General features: G+C 32.7%; 1 protein-coding gene across 1 annotated transcript; it reads right to left on the bottom strand.

The window, feature by feature from the left end:
- Nucleotides 1-8,100: 8,100 nt before the first annotated feature.
- On the bottom strand, nucleotides 8,101-21,280 carry LOC134706833 (nuclease EXOG, mitochondrial-like). The gene is made up of 5 exons (XM_063566141.1): nucleotides 21,135-21,280; nucleotides 12,901-13,062; nucleotides 10,462-10,601; nucleotides 9,059-9,250; nucleotides 8,101-8,549 (listed from the first exon to the last, which is right to left on the bottom strand). The coding sequence occupies exons 1-5, from the start codon at nucleotides 21,229-21,231 to the stop codon at nucleotides 8,106-8,108; spliced, it is 1,035 nt and encodes a 344-aa protein (XP_063422211.1). The 5' UTR covers nucleotides 21,232-21,280; the 3' UTR covers nucleotides 8,101-8,105.
- Between the last annotated feature and the right edge of the window lie 2 nt (nucleotides 21,281-21,282).

Below are 21,282 nucleotides of genomic sequence, written 5' to 3'. Positions count from 1 at the left end.
AGTTTAGGATTTTTTTGGGAAAAGGGGGGGGGGGGTATTTGTTTATTGTTTTTTACACAAATACAGAATACATTAACTTTGCCTAAATGTGTAGAGTTTCAGCCATAGTCTTTACGATATTTCCTCTCAAGTCTATAATATTACATCATTCTGAAAAGCAACCATTTATATATACTAGTATATACATGCATATTATTTTTATGTAATAGATAAATAACTCACCTTATGTTGTTCTATTGTAATATAATATTTTGAATATTAAGTACAAAAGAGGGACGAAAGATACCAAAGGGACAGTCAAACTCAAAAATCTAAAACAAACTGACAACGCCATGGCTAAAAATGAAAAATACAAACAGACAAACAATAATACACATGAAACAACATAGAAAACTAAAGAATAAACAACACGAACCCCACCAAAAACTAGGGGTGATCTCAGGTGCTCCTTTCAAAGAAGCTTTGTTCTGAATTTTTACAGCTGCATGAATAAATAAAGTATTTTAGATTCACTATTATATTTATAACTGTATAATATAGGTAAAAATTTCCCCCCATACCAAAAAAAGCATCCCTTGCATAAATCTGTTTTGAAAAACAATCCAAATATTTCTACCGTATACACATTCACAAAAATATACGATAAACTTACATAAATAAGGCCGTTAGTTTTCTCGTTTAAATTGTTTTAAATTGTCTTATCGGGGCCTTTTATAGCTGACTATGAGGTATGGGCTTTGCTCATTATTGAAGGCCGTACAGTGACCTGTAGTTATTAATGTTTGTGTCATTTTGGTCTTTTGTGGATAGTTGTCTCATTGACAATCATACCACATCTTCTTTTTTTATATTTACGTTGTTTTCAATGCAAATAGTGCATATTGCTGTTTCTGTTACTAAGTAAACCACATGTACTAAGAAAAGAGATTGTACCTATATCTATATGTAATAACTTGAACTAAATTATGAATTTTAGTGCCCTAGTGCTTACAATACAGAGGAGTAAGCCCCTTCTCCAAACACAATCTTCAATTTAACACATGAATCATCGGACAATTTGTATTGTGTTCTTGAAAGATTTTCTTTGATATTTTTGTTAACATGTTTTGGGGTGCTTTATATTTTTATCATATAACTCATTAATCTAAATTTAATAGGGTTTTCCAGGGTGTTGATGCCAACGAAAGAACAAATTGTCATTTGACGATCTAGACAAGCCGGTAATTCCTTTAAACGAAAAAATTACCATTAACCTGGATCATAAAAACCAACTAGACGCAGACGCGCAGGCGAATAACGGCCAATTGACCAGGATAATAAATTCAAGCTAGACGATAAGGCAATACGAGCACCCTGGCTGCCAAGCTTTGACAAGTAGGAGTGTCGCCGCGTTGTGCGTCGAAGTATGTAAAAGTCAAAAAAAAATATGTACAATAAGGTCACCAAATTGCTCCTCTAGATAAAATTACCGACCACAGCTCTTGAGAAAAAAATTAGTTAGATTGTTGGTTAAATCTTTTCGTATTTTACAATGAGTGAAGGGTCGACATATTCCCCTTATAATTAGAATTCAATGAAGATTTTATGCGAAGAAATATTTTTTTTTAGACAAATTGAAAAAGCTATTGATGAATTCGCACATTAGTTGAAATGAACATGTTGAATGATAAAGGTACTGCAGTCCACTGATGTTTGATACACTTAAATCACAAAATGAAAAAAAACAACTGAGGGGATCGCATACACTTAAAAAAACTTGTTTGGTTGCGTATACAAGGTAAGCATATTCTGCTTGACGACCCATTGGTGGCCTTCGGATATTGTCTGATGACATATCCATCCCTCAAACTCAACAAATATATTGTCGATTAATGTTTTTTTGATGATATTAGTTATCAAAGGTTCCAGGATTATAATTCAATACGCTAGACGCGCGTTTCGTCTACATAAGACTCATGAGTAACGCTCAGATCAAATTAGTTATAAAACCAAATTAGTACAAAGTTGTTGAGCATTGAGGATCCAATATTTTAAACGTTGTGCCAAATACGGCTGAGGTTATCTATAACTGGGATAAGAAAGTCCTTATTTTTTTTTGTAAAATTCAAAGTTTTGTGAACAGGAAATTTATAAATATGACCATAAAATTGATATTCATGTCAACATCGAAGTGCTGACTACTGGGCTGGTGATACCCACGTGACGAAACGTCCACACGCAGGGGCATCGACCCAGTGGTGTAAATAGTTATCAAAGGTACCAGGCGGATATTTAATACGCCAGACGCGCGTTTCGTCTACATAAGACTCACCAGTGACTCTCAGATGAAAATAGTTATCAAACCAAACAAGTACAAAGTTGAAGAGCATTGACGACCCAAAATTCCAAAACGTTGATCCAAATACGGCTAAAGAAATCTATTCCTGTGATAAGAAAGTCATTAATTTTGTGTAAATTTCAAAGTTTTGTACACAGGAAATTTATAAAAATGACCATATAATTGATATTCATTTCAACACCGAAGTACTGACTACTGGGCTTGTGATTTCCTCACGGACGAAACGTCAACCAGCAGTGGCATCGACCCAGTGATGTAAATAGTAATCAAAGGTACCAAGATTATACCGTATAGCGGGTTATTTTCGCGGGGTGCAAATTTTCGCTTATTTTCGCGGACAGAACTTAATCGCCAAAATAAAATCCGCCAAATTAAAAGTGTACATACAAAGGTATTAATAAAAGTTTTTAATCCGCCAAAATAATAACCGCCAAAATATTTCGTATACCTTGTTCAATGAAAATCGCGAAATTTTACACCCGCGAAAATAACCCGCTATACGGTAATTTAATACGACAAACCACCCAAGTACAATGTTAAAGAGCATTGAGGACCCGAACTTCCAAAACGTTTTGCCAAATACGACCAATGTAATCTATTCCTGTGATAAGAAAGTCCTTAGATTTTTTGTAAAATTCTAAGTTTTGTAAATTTTGTCAATTTTCTCTGTACGTCTGGTGCAAGCCGGTATATATGCCAATGTGTAACGCCGACATGATACTTTTACTTGGACGCATGCGGGGCGTGTTTTTAACATATGCCCGGGGTAGTTTCAGCGCTCCGTGAACGTATAAAACGCACCCGTGCATATCAAAAACGTATTCTGGTGTAATATCACCATTGATTTTCCCCTATTAGTCTTTGTTTAATTTGCACTTTTCAACAAAATTGTGCAGAATTTATCTTTTTTTTTCAAATTAAAGAATATTTTGCATGAGTAAAGTTTTCTTCTGTCCAGTACTATAGAGAACAAAATCACATAACATTTCATTGCATATGAAATTTAACCATTACTGGAAGATAACCAATCAAATGTTCACCTCTTTTTTTTTTATCTGTGGTCAAGCTTTAGTAACTAAGTTTCAAAAATATTCTATAGAAACCACATGATAAAAAAAATGGAGCTTTGAAATACCCAAGATATATGTTTATGACCTAGACATGTGTTACTGCAATGATATATAAGATTATTACCAACAAAACGTACATGGTTTTAGGACACACCCGGTGCTATACGCTGATGTGTGACGCAGGAATTATGTAGACAAAATGCGCGTCTGGCGTATCAAATAAGTCTGGTACTTTTGATAACTATTTACACCACTAAGTCGATCCCACGAGGGTATCACCAGTCCAGTAGTCATCACTTCGGTGTTGACATGAATATAAATTATATGGTCATTTTTTATAAATTAGACATTTTTAAAAGTATGAATTATTCGAAAAACTAAGGATTTTCTTATCCCAGGCATGGATTACCTTAGCCGCATTTGGCACAATATTTTGCAGTTTTGGGTCCTAAATGCTCTTCAACATTATACTTGTATCAAATTAAAAGTCTGGTGCCTTTTACACCACTGGGTCGATGCCACTGCTAGTGAACTTTTCGTCCCTGTGGGTATCACCAGCTCAATCGTCAGCACTGCATTGTTGACAAGAATGTCAATTATATGGTCATTTTTATCAATGAAATGTTTGCAAAGTATGAACTATTCGACATATTTAGAGTATCCCAGGCATAGATTACCTTAGCGGTTGAGGCATATGTTTGGGGAATTTTGGGTCCTAAATGCTCTCCAACTTTATACTTGATTGGTTTTCTAACTATTTGGAACTGGACGTCACTGACGAGTCCGATGAAGATAAAACGCGTGTCTGATGTGTAAAATTATAAGTCTGTTCCTTTGATAACTATTTACCTTACTGGGTCGGTGTCATTGCTGTTGAACGCTTCGTCCCCGATGTTATCACGATGCCACTGTGACTGATTTAGGATACCCAGAGCGTATCACCATTTCATCAGTAGTCAGCACTTTGGTGTTGACATGAATATCAATTATATTGTATTTTTTTTTACATTAAATTTGTACTGCGCGTCACTGAAGAGTCTTGTGTAGACGAATAGCGCATCAGACGTATCAAATTATAAGTCGGGTACTTTTGATAACTATTTACACCATTCGGTCGATCCCACTTCTAGTGGACTATTCGTCCCGGGGGTGTCACCAGTCCAGCTGACACAATTCGGTGTTGACATGAATATAAATTGTATTGTTATTTCTATAAATTAAATGTCTGGAAGAGTATGAATTATTCGAAATACTAAGTATTGTATTACCCCAGGTAAAGATTAACTAAGCTGTATTCGGCAAATTGTATTTGAAATTGTGTGTCCTCAAATGCTCTTCAACTTTAAACTTGTTCTGTGTTCCTACTACTTTGAACTGAGCGACGCTGATGAGAGTTATGTAGACGAAACGCGCGTCTGGTGTATCATATTATAAGTCAGGTACTTTTGATAATTAATAACATCACTTTGTCGATGCCACTGCTAGTGAACGTTTCGTCCCCGAGGGTATCACCAGTTCTGTAGCCACCACTTTGGTGTTGACATGAATATCCTTTATATGGTCATTTTCATCAATTAAATGTTGGCAAAAGAATGAACTATTTGAAATACTAAGGATTTCTTATCCGAGGCATTTATTACCTTAGCCGTATTAGGCACTTTTTCGGGGAATTAGGGGTCCTAAATGCTCTTCAACTTTATACTTGTTTGTTGTTCAAACTATTTTGAACTGAACGTTACTGACGAGTCTTGTGTAGACGAAACACGCGTCTGGTGTGTCAAATTATTAGTTTGGTACCTTTGATAACTATTTCCACCACTTCGGGTAGACGCTTCGTTCCCTAGGGTATCAACAGCCCAGTAGTCATCACTTCGGTGTTGACATGAATTTAAATCATATGGTCATATTTATAAATTAGTTATTTTGCAAAGTATGAATTATTCGAAATGTTAAGTTTTTTTTATCCTAGACATAGATTACCTTATACGTTTGAGGCACATTTTGGGGGACTTTTGGGTCCTCAATGCTCATCAACTTTATACTTGTTTGGTTTTGAAACTATTTTGAACTGAGCGTCACTGACAAGTCTTAAATAGACAAAACATGCGTCTGGCGTATCAAATTATTCGCCTGGTACCTTTGATAACTATTTACACCACTTGGTCGATGCCACTGTGGCTGCTTCAGGATTCCTGGAGCGTATCACCATTTCAGTTGTCAGCACTTCGTTGTTGCCATGAATATCAATTATAAGGTCATTTTTATAAATTAAATGTTTGCAAAGTATGTATTATTCGAAATACTAAGGGTTTTCTTATCCTATGCATAGATTACCTAAGCCGTATGAGGCACAATTTTGGGGAATTTCGGGTCCTCAATGCTCTCCAACTTTATACTTGTTTGGATTCCGAACTATATTGAACTGAGCGTCACTGACGAATCTTATATAGACGAAACGCGCGTCTGGTGTATCAAATTATAAATCTACTTCCTTCGATGACTGTCAGTATTGTAAGAATTTGAGAAATATGTTTATAGTCAAACATAAACAGTACCCGGCTAAACATAGTTCTTTATAGAGATTTATGTGAAGCTATTTGTTAATGTTTTCGTCAAACTTATGCAATGCAGTCCATATAGTGTAATCATACAGTGCAAAATATATCAATTACACGTGTTATATATGAAAACCCGAGAATGTGTTACTGCTGGGAAATTAACAGTTGACAGTTAGAAAGTTGAAGTCATTGCATTTGTCATATATTCTAGTTTGAAATCGTCTATCTGAGTCAATATCCAGGAAAAGATCAAAGTATTAAGATGACCTTCTATCGTCGGAATAATTCTTAATCTAAATTCCATTAGGCTACACAAGCATTCGTTGGAACGTGGTTTACTGAGGTAATGGACATCTTCAATATACAGGAAAGTGAAATATTAAAACACTTTGTAATTGTTTTTCTATTAATCTTTGAGAAGGTTTTGTATACGTCATGCTTCATGAGAGCACAATTAAAGAGGGGGAACGATACCAGAGTGACATTCAAACTCATAGATCAAAAGTAAACTGACAATACCATGTCTTAAAAGTCTTTATTACAATTCAATACCATTGCCATAGAGAGAGAACAAAACCAGGGGTAAACTTAAGTTCCTCAGAGATCTACTTGTGACACCAGTCGTATCACTTACCATGTGCTTGACTGATGTTCTTTAAACTTATTATGTTTATGCCCCACCTACGATAGTAGAGGGGCATTAGATTTTCTGGTCTGTGCCTCTGTTCGTCCGTCCGTCTGTCCCGCTTCAGGTTAAAGTTTTTGGTCAAGGTAGTTTTTGATGAAGTTGAAGTCCAATCAACTTGAAACTTAGTATACATGTGCCCTATGATATGATCTTTCTTATTTAAATGCCAAATTAGAGTTTTGACCCCAATTTTACGGTTCACTGAACATAGAAAATGATAGTGCAAATTTCAGGTTAAAGTTTTTGGTCAAGGTAGTTTTTGATAAAGTAGAAGTCCAATCAACTTGAAGCTTAGTGTACATGTTCCCTTTGATAACATCATTCTAATTTTAATGCAAAATTAGAGAATTTATTCCAATTTCACGGTCCACTAAACATAGAAAATGATAGTGCGAGTGGGGCATCCGTGTACTGCAGCACATTCTTGTTTATATCAAGTTTCATATGTTCATGGATAGGATGTAAAGAATGTTTTGATCAATGCATCATGTTTTATCTCAAAAGTAGTGATAAAGTCTGAAAAATGAATAACTTTCAAGTCATCCACATAAGGGATTTGATTACATGAGTGAAATATTACCCCAGAAGTCAGTTGTAAATGTCTTAACTCTAAGAGATCAATACAAAGCACATAATACAACAAATATAAAACAATACCTATAAAGACAGTGTGGTTACTGAAAGCTTAGTTCAATGTTATTGACAACTAATTTAATAATGTTCTTCCAGAACAAAGTAGCCATCAATGCATATCCAACAAATGTAGAGTAAAGGAGTCATAAACAGTCTGAGAAAATCATTACCTTGTGTAATGTCATAATACGAGTAGAAATTGACTTGAATAAATGTGTACAAGACAGTAGTCTATATATAAAATAACAACTTACTCAGATTTTTTTATGAACTGTGTTAACTCAAAATCAATAACCTCTTTCCTCTATCAAGTGCAATAATTAACTAAATTCAAAAATGGATTTTTGAAGCCAAAAAAAATATTAAGCTACCATTATGTTATTTAGATTATTTTTGCAGCTGCTGCTATATATATATAGTGATCTTTGTATTAAAACCTCATATTCCATACATTTTTAAGGGTAGTATCTAAAGTCAATCAAAGGCTTGTTTGAATTGGAAATATATTTGTGAGCTGAAAATTGGCAGTAATTTTCTTCTTCCTGATCAGCACTGTTCCTAAAGTTTAGTTTATATCTGTTCTATTGTTGAGATGATACTGTCTGAAAACTGACATGTTTTTAAATTCCAATACCTTCATGTATTTTTTTTTGTAGTTTTCATGAAGAGTAAGAGCAAAGACTGATTGGCAAACATTTTTGGACTTTGCACGATAAAAACAACAGGCACAACTTCATAATATTAGCTTTTACCAAATTAGAAAGTTATTACTATGTGCCTGTTCTTTATAAGTTTACTAAAACAAGTAAAAAACTTTTTTAACCTTTATTTCTTACAACTTTTTCATCATATGTTAATTCTAGTTTTCTGTTATTGTAAAGATTTATCAAATAGCTATCAGGAGTTAAGTTTTTGGTTTCAATTTCTAACCAAATTTTCTCTAAATATTTTAGGCTTCTAGCTCCTTGCATTTTTCTACCAATCATATACAATTCAAATTTGTCTCTTTTCATCAAATCACATGAATCTATCTGACATAAATCAGGGATTTTCACAGTGTCAAGTTTTGGTGTGAATATTATTCCAGAAGACCTTTCAAGTTTTTTCAAATCAACTTGGAAATCTTTCAAGCTATGCTCAAACCCTATTGGCTGATTTGGAACAACAAAAGCACCAAGTCCTAATGGTTCTGATTTCTCATTTTCTATAATTATCACTTTATACAAATGTGTTGGCACTGAAACTTCATTCTTACCAATAACCTGGAAAGTAAAAACAAAATTTTAATAAAATAAAGATTAAAGCATGTAATAAACATGTTATCCATAAAACATAGTAAATAATGTTAGGGAAAGAGCATTTTCTGAAGTGCCTAGTTAATACATATAGTTTATCTTTCCTGGATAGAAATTAATGTAGGCTGGATTCTGGTCTCCTCAGCATTTAAGTTCAATGCATTTTCCTATAGATCATACATTTCAATTCGGGGATGTCTTTGACATAGAATTAACCAATATTGTGACTAGACTGGTGTTGTGGAAAAGTGGTTAAATACTCATATTGATTACATAAAAAAATGCAATGATCCAACTTGTAGCTGTTAAAACTTTTAGTTGTCAGATACAGCCGAAGGCCATCAATAAGTCTTAAAGGCACTCACTACTGAGCTGATTCTTTATTCCAAATATACTTTGAAAATCATTTGGAAAAAGTTTCAAACAGACATAAGGCCAACACTAATTATAAAAGTTAAGTTGAATGGATGACTTACTGGATATTTTACATAATGCAATCCATCTTCATCTGTGGTTGGTAAAACTAGAGGCCCACTGAATATTCTGACACCCTTATATTTCTTTGTTAGATCCCTGCAGTACATTTCAAGTCTATTCCAGAATCCTCCATTATTTTCCAAGTTTTGAGGTAAAACATTTGATAAATAAAATGACTGCTTCATTGCTTCCTGTAATAAAAATGGAAAATTATAACTGCTACTGAATAGAAAGGCATCTATGGCATGGTGAAATAACTAATAGTAATTTTTATTTTCAATTCAAGGGGAATATTATTTAAGGAAAATTAAAGGCAATCAATAGGTGATTTGATAATATACCAAATGTAACATTGAATTATTATGGAAAATGAATAAAAAATTAAAATCAAACAGTTCTTTAGATATTCTAAAGGTACTTGAGCAATAATTATCTTAACACTTTCACTCCTGAATTATTTTTTTTTGCAGCATTCCCTTCCCAAAATTCATTTGCAGGAGCCATTTGCTTGATCAGTATTAATTTAAAATGTTCTTCAGCTAAATTACCATACAGTTTTGGTTATCAAAATCTCAGGAACTGAAGGGAATTACGCGGTCAAATAAATGGAAGTGTAGGAAAAAAAGAGACCAAAGAAAACATATTCTCAATCTATAGTAAATATAATCTTATTATTAATATTTAAATATGTTTTTCTTTCTATCATAGAAGGCTTTACCGAAAATCAGACAAATTAAAAGTAAAAAAATGTGTAAGGGTTCCGTGGAACCCAGTGTCTCGCCTACTTTTTCTGTAAATCCCAGGCTCAACAAAAATGAGAAAAAATATCTATAAATAGTTTTCAAAGGTACCAAGATTATAATTTAATACGCCAGACGCCGTTTCGTCTACATAAGACTCATCAGTGACGCTCAGATCAAAATAGTTGTTAAGCCAAACAAATACAAAGTTGAAGAGCATTGAGGACCCAAAATTTCAAAAAGGTTGTGCCAAATACGGCTTAGGTAATCTATTCCTGGGATAAGAAAATCCTGAGTTTTTCGAAAAAATTCAAAGTTTTGTAACAGGAAATTTATAAAAATGACCACATAATTGGTATTCATGTCAACACTGAAGTGCTGACTACTGGGCTGGTGATACCCTTGGGGACGAAAGGTCCACCAGCAGTGGCATCAACCCAGTGGTGTAAATAGTTATCAAAGGTACCAGGATTATAATTTAATACGCCAGACGCGGGTTTCGTCTACATAAGATTCCTTTTGATCTCATCTTTTTATTGTTAAAAGCTTCTGACCAAGTTTGATAAAAAATCCAGGATAGTGTCCTTATTGAAATATGTTTACTAAATTCCTAATAAATAAAAGATTATATATACAGCATGATTTAATCTATTACCACTGACCTGACTGTGTTTATTATCCCCAGCTGGGGCCATATGACCCCTAGACCATCCACTTCCTAGGTAATCAGAGTTTTCAGCACTGAACTCAGTTTGAACATTTGGATCAGATTTAAATTTGATTTTTCTTCTGTCTGCTGGTCCTGAAATCATAGAGCACTTAACTTATTTTTAATACTGTTAAGTGACATTTAAAAGATGTATTTTTATATGTGTTGTTTTTTTATGTTTCATTGCAGGGTATGAAATAAGCAGGGCCTACAGACCAATGGCCCCTAAAATTTGGTGTGGGCTACTTAAATTTCTGCTTTTCTTGTATAAGACTATATATGTGGGCTACAAAATTTAAGCTGTGGGCTACCATTGCCAAAGTCTAAAGTTCTATCCCTGCATTGAGTTATTCATCTAGATTTTAGGTAGAGGATTTATTATGAAATGACCGAAAGACCTGGAATGTTTAAACTGCAATGAAAACCAAACCAAACAAACAAATGAAAACAAAACAATTATAAACATGATAACATCTCTCTTCATTATGCTTGTTATGAATCAATGGTATCATAACCTTACTATGTATAGTAGTAAAAGATTAACCACTGGTGTCATTTTTAAATAAATAAAGTCAATAAGTGCAAATCATCTTTCAAGACTGACAAAATTATAAAATTTCTCAAAAAATGCAGGGGAATAGAAATTCTTAAAAAACGCAATTATTCAAAAACAAGAATGTGTCCAAAGTACATGGATGCCCCACTCAATCATTTTCAATGGTCCATGGACCGTGAAATAGGGTAAAAATCTAATTTGACAAAAAAATTAGAAAGATTTTACTAAAGGGAACATGTGTACTAAGTTTCAAGTTGATTTTACTTCAATTATCACAATAACTACCTTGACCAAAAACTTTAACCTGAAACTCCCACTTTCATTTTTTATGTTAAGTGGACCATGAAATTGGGGTCAAAAGTCTAAATTGGCTTTAAAATAAGAAAGATCATATCATAATCAACAAGTGTACTAAGTTTCAAGTTGATTGGACTTCAGCTTCATCAAAAACTACCTTGACCAAAAACTTTAACCTGAAACTCCCACTTTCATTTTCTATGTTCAATGGACCCTGAAATTGGGGTCAAAAGTCTAATTTGGCTTTAAAATTAGAAAGATCATATCACAAGCAACAAGTGTACTAAGTTTCAAGTTGATTGGACTTCAGCTTCATCAAAAACTACCTTGACCAAAAACTTTAACCTGAAACTCCCACTTTCATTTTCTATGTTCAATAGACCATGAAATTGGGGTCAAAAGTCTAATTTGGCTTTAAAATAAAAAAGATCATATCATAAGCAACAAGTGTACTAAGTTTCAAGTTGATTGGACTTCAGCTTCATCAAAAACTACCTTGACCAAAAACTTTAACCTGAAACTCCCACATTCATTTTCTATGTTCAATGGACCGTGAAATTGGGGTCAAAAGTCTAATTAGGCTGTAAAATTAGAAAGATCATATCACAAGCAACAAGTGTACTAAGTTTCAAGTCGATTGGACTTCAGCTTCATCAAAAACTACCTTGACCAAAAACTTTAACCTGAAACTCCCACTTTCATTTTCTATGTTCAATAGACCATGAAATTGGGGTCAAAAGTCTAATTTGGCTTTAAAATAAAAAAGATCATATCATAAGCAACAAGTGTACTAAGTTTCAAGTTGATTGGACTTCAGCTTCATCAAAAACTACCTTGACCAAAAACTTTAACCTGAAACTCCCACATTCATTTTCTATGTTCAATGGACCGTGAAATTGGGGTCAAAAGTCTAATTAGGCTGTAAAATTAGAAAGATCATATCACAAGCAACAAGTGTACTAAGTTTCAAGTCGATTGGACTTCAGCTTCATCAAAAACTACCTTGACCAAAAACTTTAACCTGAAACTCCCACTTTCATTTTCTATGTTCAATGGACCATGAAATTGGGGTCAACAGTCTAATTTGGCTTTAAAATTAGAAAGATCATATCACAAGCAACAAGTGTACTAAGTTTCAAGTTGATTGGACTTCAGCTTCATCAAAACTACCTTGACCAAAAACTTTAACCTGAAGTGGGACGAACGAACGGACGAACGAACGGAGGCACAGACCAGAAAACATAATGCCCCTCTACTATCGTAGGTGGGGCATAAAAATAACTAAAACTACCTTGACCAAAAACTTTAACCTGAAGTGGGACGAACAAACAGAGGAACGGAGGCACAGACCAGAAAACATTATGCCCCTCTACTATCGTAGGTGGGGCATAAAAATAATTATTGAATAATAGGAGGAAAAAGTGTGTGTATACATTATGACCAGAAAATGATCTCTTAATACAAATTCAATTTGATTATTTATTTCACCAAGGTTACAGACATTTTGAATTATAAGGCTCACATAATGTTAATTAATACCATTGATATTTCTCTTGGTGATATACTCAGCAACCCAAACAGGTGTTTTCTTGGCCTGATCATATGATAAGATGTGATTATCATAAACCCTTATATCTGGCCCGCGATCTGGTATGCCATACTTGAGAATAGTCTCACTTGCCCTGGTCTGTGATGATAAACCTAGAATTAAAACAAAAGAGTTGCTGGCCAAATTGATCATCTTGTCTGTTCAGTTCATATAAAATGCAATAGATTTTAATTTTTCATTTAAAGAATCAGTTATACTTTTTTTTCATAAGGGGAAATAACTCAGATAATTTCCTCTTGATTTATTATTTTTAATCTATTTTTGAAAATGTACAATATAAATTACTTTTTTGCTTAAGTATAAAAAAAAATTATTACCATAGATATATTTTTTATCAATGCTTTCATACTACCAAATTTTGATTAACTTTCTACATATAAGAAATCTATTAAATAGTGATGTAATACATGCAATGGGTTCTCTGACACTGCTTTACTGAAAATCCCATATAAGATTTTAATGTTCTCAGATGTTACCATGTTAACAGCGAATACAAAAAGAAGAAAAACTAGTTGACTGAGAGAAATCAACAAGGATGTAAACAAGAGGCTCTCAAGAGCCTGAATCGATCACCTTAATTTTTTTGGTTAAATCTCTCATCAATGATTATTTTGGCTTTTCAATTTATTTAAATGTTCTTTGAATCATCCTATTTTCTTCAAAAGCAAAAAAAAAAGCATTTTCTCCTATGTTCTATTTTAGCCATAGGAGCTATGTTTCTTGACATACAAGGAAATGAAATATAAAATTTATACTAGATACTCTGAAACTCATTTAGCCTAAGTTTGGCTAAAATTCATACAGCAGTTTCAAAGGAGAAGATTTTTTTAAAGTAAGTCAACATGATGAACAAATTGTGAAAAAAGTCTTTAAAAGGCAATTACTCCTTAAGGGGTCAATTAACAATTTTGGTCAAATTGACTTATTTGTAGATCTTACTTTGCTTAACATTTTTGCTATAAAGGTACCAGTCTTGTATTACAACTCCAATTTCCGGTGCATGTCAAAACATGGAGGGAAACAAAATAGTGCATTTTTTTCTGAATTTTTTTCTGAACTCAATTTTTTCTGTTTTATTATAGGTTTATGCTGAATTGAAACATATATATAGACTTTAAAAAAAATCTTGCATCTTTTGGGGATATCAATCCAGGAAAGTGGAAGGATATCATGTTTACTGGAAGTGGTGCGGCCTAGTAAAAATAGCAAACAGAAAGTAGAAAAAAAATGTTTTGACTTCAGGATTGCGTAACTTTTTATTCTTCGTGGCAACACCCTCTTTTTTTTCGATTAAATCACAATTTCACATTAGTACATGCATGATATGATCATGAATTTTTTTTTCTATGTAGCATTTTATATTTTTTTATTTTCAAAGATCAGCTGTTTAACATGTAAGCCTATGGAGCAGTCAATTACAAGACTGCAACCTGCATAGGGTAATTTTTTCATATGTTCACTGCAAGGAAGTAGTTCATGTGGACTTATGTGTGCCCAGAATGATAAAACATCATGATTTAAGAACTTTTTAAGAGAAAAAAATTATGGGGTATCAAGTTACACTGAAAAAACTGTAATTATGTAATAATTATGCATTTTCATACTAGACACCATTCAAAAGTATTAATAGATATAAAGCACAACAGTTTGAGGCAAATTGAGATTTTGATGGTATTACATACATGATTTTCAATTAAAAAGAACATAGAAAGATTTTTTTCTCAATGAAATCTTCTTCTTATGATGCAATTTTTAGTAGCACAGTTTTATTCAAAATAAGAGCAAAGTTGAAGAGACAGCTACATACAAAAGTACTGTTTTTTCTTTAGGGTTATTATTTTCATGGCTCAATTGTTGACATTTAGGTAGAATATGTATAAAATGAACTTTTGGTGAAAAGATTTTCATAAAATGTTCATTTTTCATGAGTCTATACTTCTTTTCCTGTCTGCGGAACTGCATGGTTAATTGAAATTTCCATATTTGGGTTAAACATTTGTTTAAAAAGTAGAATTTTTCTAAAACTATTCATCATGACATGGATTTTTGTGATTAGGTGTGACAAGTAATCAATATTCTAACCAAAAACACTCACATGAGTATTCATTTTGTTTTTTCTTGAATTTTATTTCAAATTTTATATGCATTGGTGGGTCAAGTACAGTCTAAAAACCATGATATAGTAGGCATGTATAAAGACCAGTATAGTCAAACAAGAGAAAGGTATGGTCTTTCTTGTGTCCAGATAGTTGTATTGTAGCAAATTCTTCAATATGAAAAAGTTTTGGGTAGTTTTTCAATTTTGACTTAAAGAAGAGGCCCACTTGGGTAGATTTCATTGAAAAAAGGGGGAGGGGTAAACTATTGAATGTGGTTCATTTAAACAGGAGGAAAAAAATAAAAATAATAGATTAGAATACTTTTCTAGCTCCACAGTATCCAAATAATAGAAAAACATTCATGAAGATAGACTAGAATGAGATTTACAGATCATTTAGAAGACATGACTGATTTCCAAATTTTGCCTGTTTTCAGAAAGGGGTACTGCTTAAATAGTGGGGTTATTTTCATTAATATAGCCAAACAGTTCTAATAATGGCACTTTTTATGTTCAAATATGGCTACTTAATGAAACTAAGTAAATGAATTATTTTTTTAAGACATTTCATGAATGTTATAGGTACCAGTCTTGTATTACAACTCCAATTTCCGGTGCATGTCAAAACATGGAGGGAAACAAAATAGTGCATTTTTTTCTGAATTTTTTTCTGAACTCAATTTTTTCTGTTTGATTATAGGTTTATGCTGAATTGAAACATATATATAGACTTTAAAAAAAATCTTGCATCTTTTGGGGATATCAATCCAGGAAAGTGGAAGGATATCATGTTTACTGGAAGTGGTGCGGCCTAGTAAAAATAGCAAACAGAAAGTAGAAAAAAAATGTTTTGACTTCAGGATTGCGTAACTTTTTATTCTTCGTGGCAACACCCTCTTTTTTTTCGATTAAATCACAATTTCACATTAGTACATGCATGATATGATCATGAAATTTTTTTTCTATGTAGCATTTTATATTTTTTTATTTTCAAAGATCAGCTGTTTAACATGTAAGCCTATGGAGCAGTCAATTACAAGACTGCAACCTAAACAGTTTATCTGTATCTATAATAATATTCAAGATAATAACCAAAAACTGCAAAATTTCTTTAAAATCATCAATTCAGGGGCATTATACCTTAAAAACCAGTTAACCAATTCGGCTGAAAATTTCAGGACAGGTAGACCTTGACCTAATAAATACTTTAACTTCCTGTCAGTGTCTTATTTGCTCTAAATGCTGGAGTTTTTGAGATATAAGCCAAAAACTGCATTTTACCTTGTGTTCTATTTTTAGCCATGATGGCCATGTTTTTTGAGGAAATACAAAATAAAGCACAAACTTTATTTTATACACCCTACTGGTCATTCAGTTGAAGTTTGGTTGAATTTGGTTGAGAAGTTTTAGAGGAAAAGATTTTTTAAAGTTAGCAAATATGATGAACAAATTGTGAAAAATTGTCATTAAAGGACAATAACCCCTTAAGAGGTCAATTGACAATTTTGGTCATATCAACTTATTTGTAGATCTTACTTTGCTGATCATTTTTGCTGTTTACAGTTTATCTTTATCTATAATAATATTCAAGATAATGACCAAAAACTGCAAAATTTCCTTCAAATTACCAATTAAGTGGCAGCAACCCAACAATGGGTTGTTTGATTCATCTGAAAATTTCAGGGCTGATAGATATTACCCTAATGAACATTTTTAACCCGAACAGATTTGCTCTAAATGCTTTCGTTTTTGAGGTATAAGCCAAAAACTGCATTTGACCCCTTTGTTCTATTTTAAGTAACGGTGGCCATGTTTTTTTGACGGATCAAAATCAAAGCACAAACTTTGTGCCCGATAATCTAAGGAACAATCATGCTAAGTTTCATCCAAATCCATTCAATAGTTTCAGAGGAGAAGATTTTTTAAAGTTAGCAAATATGATGAACAAATTGTGAAAAATTGTCATTAAAGGACAATAACCCCTTATTAAGGGGTCAATTGACAATTTTGGGCATATTAACTTATTTGTAGATCTTACTTTGCTGATCATTTTTGCTGTTTACAGTTTATCTTTATCTATAATAATATTCAAGATAATGACCAAAAACTGCAAAATGTCTTTAAAATTACCAATTAAGTGGCAGCAACCCAACAATGGGTTGTTTGATTCATCTGAAAATTTCAGGGCTGATAGATATTACCCTAATGAACATTTTTAACCCGAACAGATTTGCTCTAAATGCTTTCGTTTTTGAGGTATAAGCCAAAAACTGCATTTGACCCCTATGTTCTATTTTAAGTAACGGCAGCCATGTTTTTTTGACGGATCAAAATCAAAGCACAAACTTTGTGCCCGATAATCTAAGGAACAATCATGCTAAGTTTCATCCAAATCCATTTAATAGTTTCAGAGGAGAAGATTTTTTAAAGTTAGCAAATATGATGAACAAATTGTGAAAAATTGTCATTAAAGGACAATAACCCCTTAAGGGGTCAATTGACAATTTGGGGCATATTAACTTATTTGTAGATCTTACTTTGCTGATCATTTTTGCTGTTTACAGTTTATCTTTATCTATAATAATATTCAAGATAATGACCAAAAACTGCAAAATGTCTTTAAAATTACCAATTAAGTGGCAGCAACCCAACAATGGGTTGTTTGATTCATCTGAAAATTCTAGGGCTGATATATAGATATTGACCTATTGAACATTTTACCCCATGTCAAATTTGCTCTAAATGCTTTCGTTTTTGAGATATAAGCCAAAAACTGCATTTGACCCTATGTTCTATTTTAAGTAACGGCAGCCATGTTTTTTTGACGGATCAAAATCAAAGCACAAACTTTGTGCCGGATAATCTAAGGAACAATCATGCTAAGTTTCATCCAAATCCATTCAATAGTTTCAGAGGAGAAGATTTTTTAAAGTTAGCAAATATGATGAACAAATTGTGAAAAATTGTCATTAAAGGACAATAACCCCTTAAGAGGTCAATTGACAATTTTGGTCATATCAACTTATTTGTAGATCTTACTTTGCTGATCATTTTTGCTCTTTACAGTTTATCTTTATCTATAATAATATTCAAGATAATGACCAAAAACTGCAAAATTTCCTTAAAATTACCAATTAAGTGGCAGCAACCCAACAATGGGTTGTTTGATTCATCTGAAAATTTCAGGGCTGATATATAGATATTGACCTATTGAACATTTTTACCCCATGTCAAATTTGCTCTAAATGCTTTCGTTTTTGAGATATAAGCCAAAAACTGCATTTGACCCAATGTTCTATTTTAAGTAACGGCAGCCATGTTTTTGACGGATCAAAAATCGAAGCACACACTTTGTGGAGGATAATCTAAGGAACAATCATGCTAAGTTTCATTCGAATCCATTCAGTAGTTTCAGAGCAGAAGATGTTTAAAAAAAATTTAACGACGACGATGACGACGACGACAGACGACAAGTGATGAGAAAAGCTCACATGGCCTTTTAGGCCAGGTGAGCTAAAAGGGGGACTGTAGATCCTTCATATATAGTAAAGTTATAAAATGTCTATGCATGACAAAATGTTGCACAATTCAAAAGAGAAAACCAATTGAAATTATTAATTTTTGTAATAAATAACAAACAATAAACAAATAAAAGACAGACAAACCAACTAATGAACTGGTACAGGCTCTGCACTCAGGACAAGTAAGTGAGCACTAAACTTTCTCAAAAGCTTGGGACAATGATTTAACAGCAAAAAAAAATATTAACTATCAAAATTAGTTGTTAAGGTTTGACTCGTCAGATCTGTAAGTTTTCTTCAAAAGATTGGTATAGCTAAAGGTGTAGACTGATGATTCCAAATAAATCTGATGGATGTAAGTTCAAGAAAACACTCATCAAATTTGTTGTCATTTTTTTTTCTTGGTGGATACATGTACATGTACTTATCTCATTAACAATAATACCATATCTTCTACTTTTCTCACTGAAAAATTACTATCAGTAAGGCTTAAATATAGACAATTATAGTTGCACAAACTTATTTACATATTATTTACAAAAAAGCTGACAATTGAAGATTATATGGTAGTGACGATAACTTTTATAAATACAAAAAAACAACCTTTAAAAACTTTGTATGCCAGTATTATCATGATTATCATTAGTTTTCATATAAACATTCATCCTCAATTTCTTATCTGTTACAACAGACAAATGCACGTCATATTTTTCTTAAGGTTGTGAGCCTTATGTTTGTATAAAATGTGGAAACTGACTTTTATTTACCATATGGTCATCAATTCAAACAGTTTCAGGAACAGAACAACAGATTAAAGGAGTGTAGTGGGAATAACTCAATATACACCCACACTTTTTTTCTTCAAATTATAAAAATTGTCAGAAAACTTCCTTGATACACTCAGAGTAATTTCACTATTTTGAGTATGGATTAATGAGGGGGGTAAATGGGTACTATCATGATGAATAAGGGTTAAAAATCTTGCCAAATGAGATGAATGGTAATTCTGGTGAAGGATGATTAAATGTACAAGTTTCTTAAAAAAAAATTTTAAAAAATCGAATGATTTTCAGGAGTCAATTTTTTTCCCCCCAACTCTGTTTAAGTTGGCCATTACGGCATTGATTATTATTTGAGACCTCTGACAACCACAATAAGGATATTTTGACTTTTCTTAGAGCCCAGGATACCCTCCCTCGCCCTGACAAAGCAATTCCTAGTTAAACATCAGCATGTTACCATATATATAGAAGGGTGGTAATGGGGGTTCTTTCATGACAAATAATGGTAAAATTGTTGCCAAATAAAGTTAATGGTAATTTTTTGTGCATGATGTTAATTAACTGTATACTTTCTTTAAGACGATAAAAAAAAACGACTGATATTGATAAATCACATTATACTATTCACAAAAAAGACAGTAATGATAACTATTTGAGACCTCTGACGAATAAAGATTGAGGAAGGTAAGAATATTTTGACGAATCACTGTAAAGATTGAGGAAGGTAAGGAGATTTTGCTGAATCACTGTAAAATTTTTACCAATTTCATTTTAATGCTCACAGCACACAGGCACTTGTGTCTATCCATAGGAAGGTCGACTATCCATATAAATATAGTTATATGGATAGTCAACCTTCCTATGGATAGAAACAAGTGCCTGTGACACAGCAGCTGAAAATGACCATTTGACGACTGACGATAAAGGGAATTACTACCCTCATGTATAGAAGACAGTATATATATAAGAGGGTGGTAAAGGGGGGCCTTGAACACGGAAACACATGAAATAAAAATCGTGAAAAACGTTGCATGGAAAATAAAAATCAGAAAAATTGAAGCATAAGAAATAAAATTGTAAATATTAATGTAAAAAGTTAAGTAATTTATTAACAAGCCGTTCTTGGAGATCATCTAGTCATTATATAATGAACATGATGACCCCACAGTCACCTATTAGCATCCGCTATAGTTGCAACTGATTTGAGAAAAAAATATTATTCATATAATTAATTTGGTAGCCATTTTAAATATTCTGGGAACTCATAATTTAAAACAATCTGCAGACTGACTTTGAATTAAGTCCTGGTTTACTTTTTAATCAAATGCCTGGAAAGCCAAGAAATTAAGATTATCGACACAAAACATGGAAAATAAATAAAGGAAAAAACGTATATATGTCCTAGCTATTTTGGGTGCAATATTTGTAATTTATCGTTGTGTCCATGTGTCCGGACACAAAATGCATGTCAATTATATTTTGCACTGAAATTTTGCCACTAATGAAAACATGAGGCACGGACGTCGAACCAAACACGAGAAATAAACATCAAAACACAAAAACACGTGAAATAAAAAGGCCAAAAAACGTTTCACCAAAATAACCCTTTACCACCCTCATATCATGATATAACTGTAACACTGTAAGTGTCAGACTAAGAGTAACAACAAAAATTTTATAGAAACTTTTACCCTAATAGTAATATTTTTGTACCACTGCAAAAAACTCAAATATTTTTTATCTTTGTTTTTTAAATTCATTACTTTCTTGGTTATCATTTTCAAATAAAATTCTATAAGAGCCAATTGCTGCAAGTGTTGTGAATGTGCCTGTGATTATTCCTTTCATAAACTGTGACATTTCCGTATTCAATGCTGATTGCTTCGTCCGAAATTGATAAAGAATTTAGAA

The sequence above is a fragment of the Mytilus trossulus genome, chromosome 2 (genome assembly GCF_036588685.1).
Source record: "Mytilus trossulus isolate FHL-02 chromosome 2, PNRI_Mtr1.1.1.hap1, whole genome shotgun sequence".
Lineage (NCBI taxonomy): Eukaryota > Metazoa > Mollusca > Bivalvia > Mytilida > Mytilidae > Mytilus > Mytilus trossulus.
This window is presented reverse-complemented; position numbering and strand designations above follow the sequence as displayed.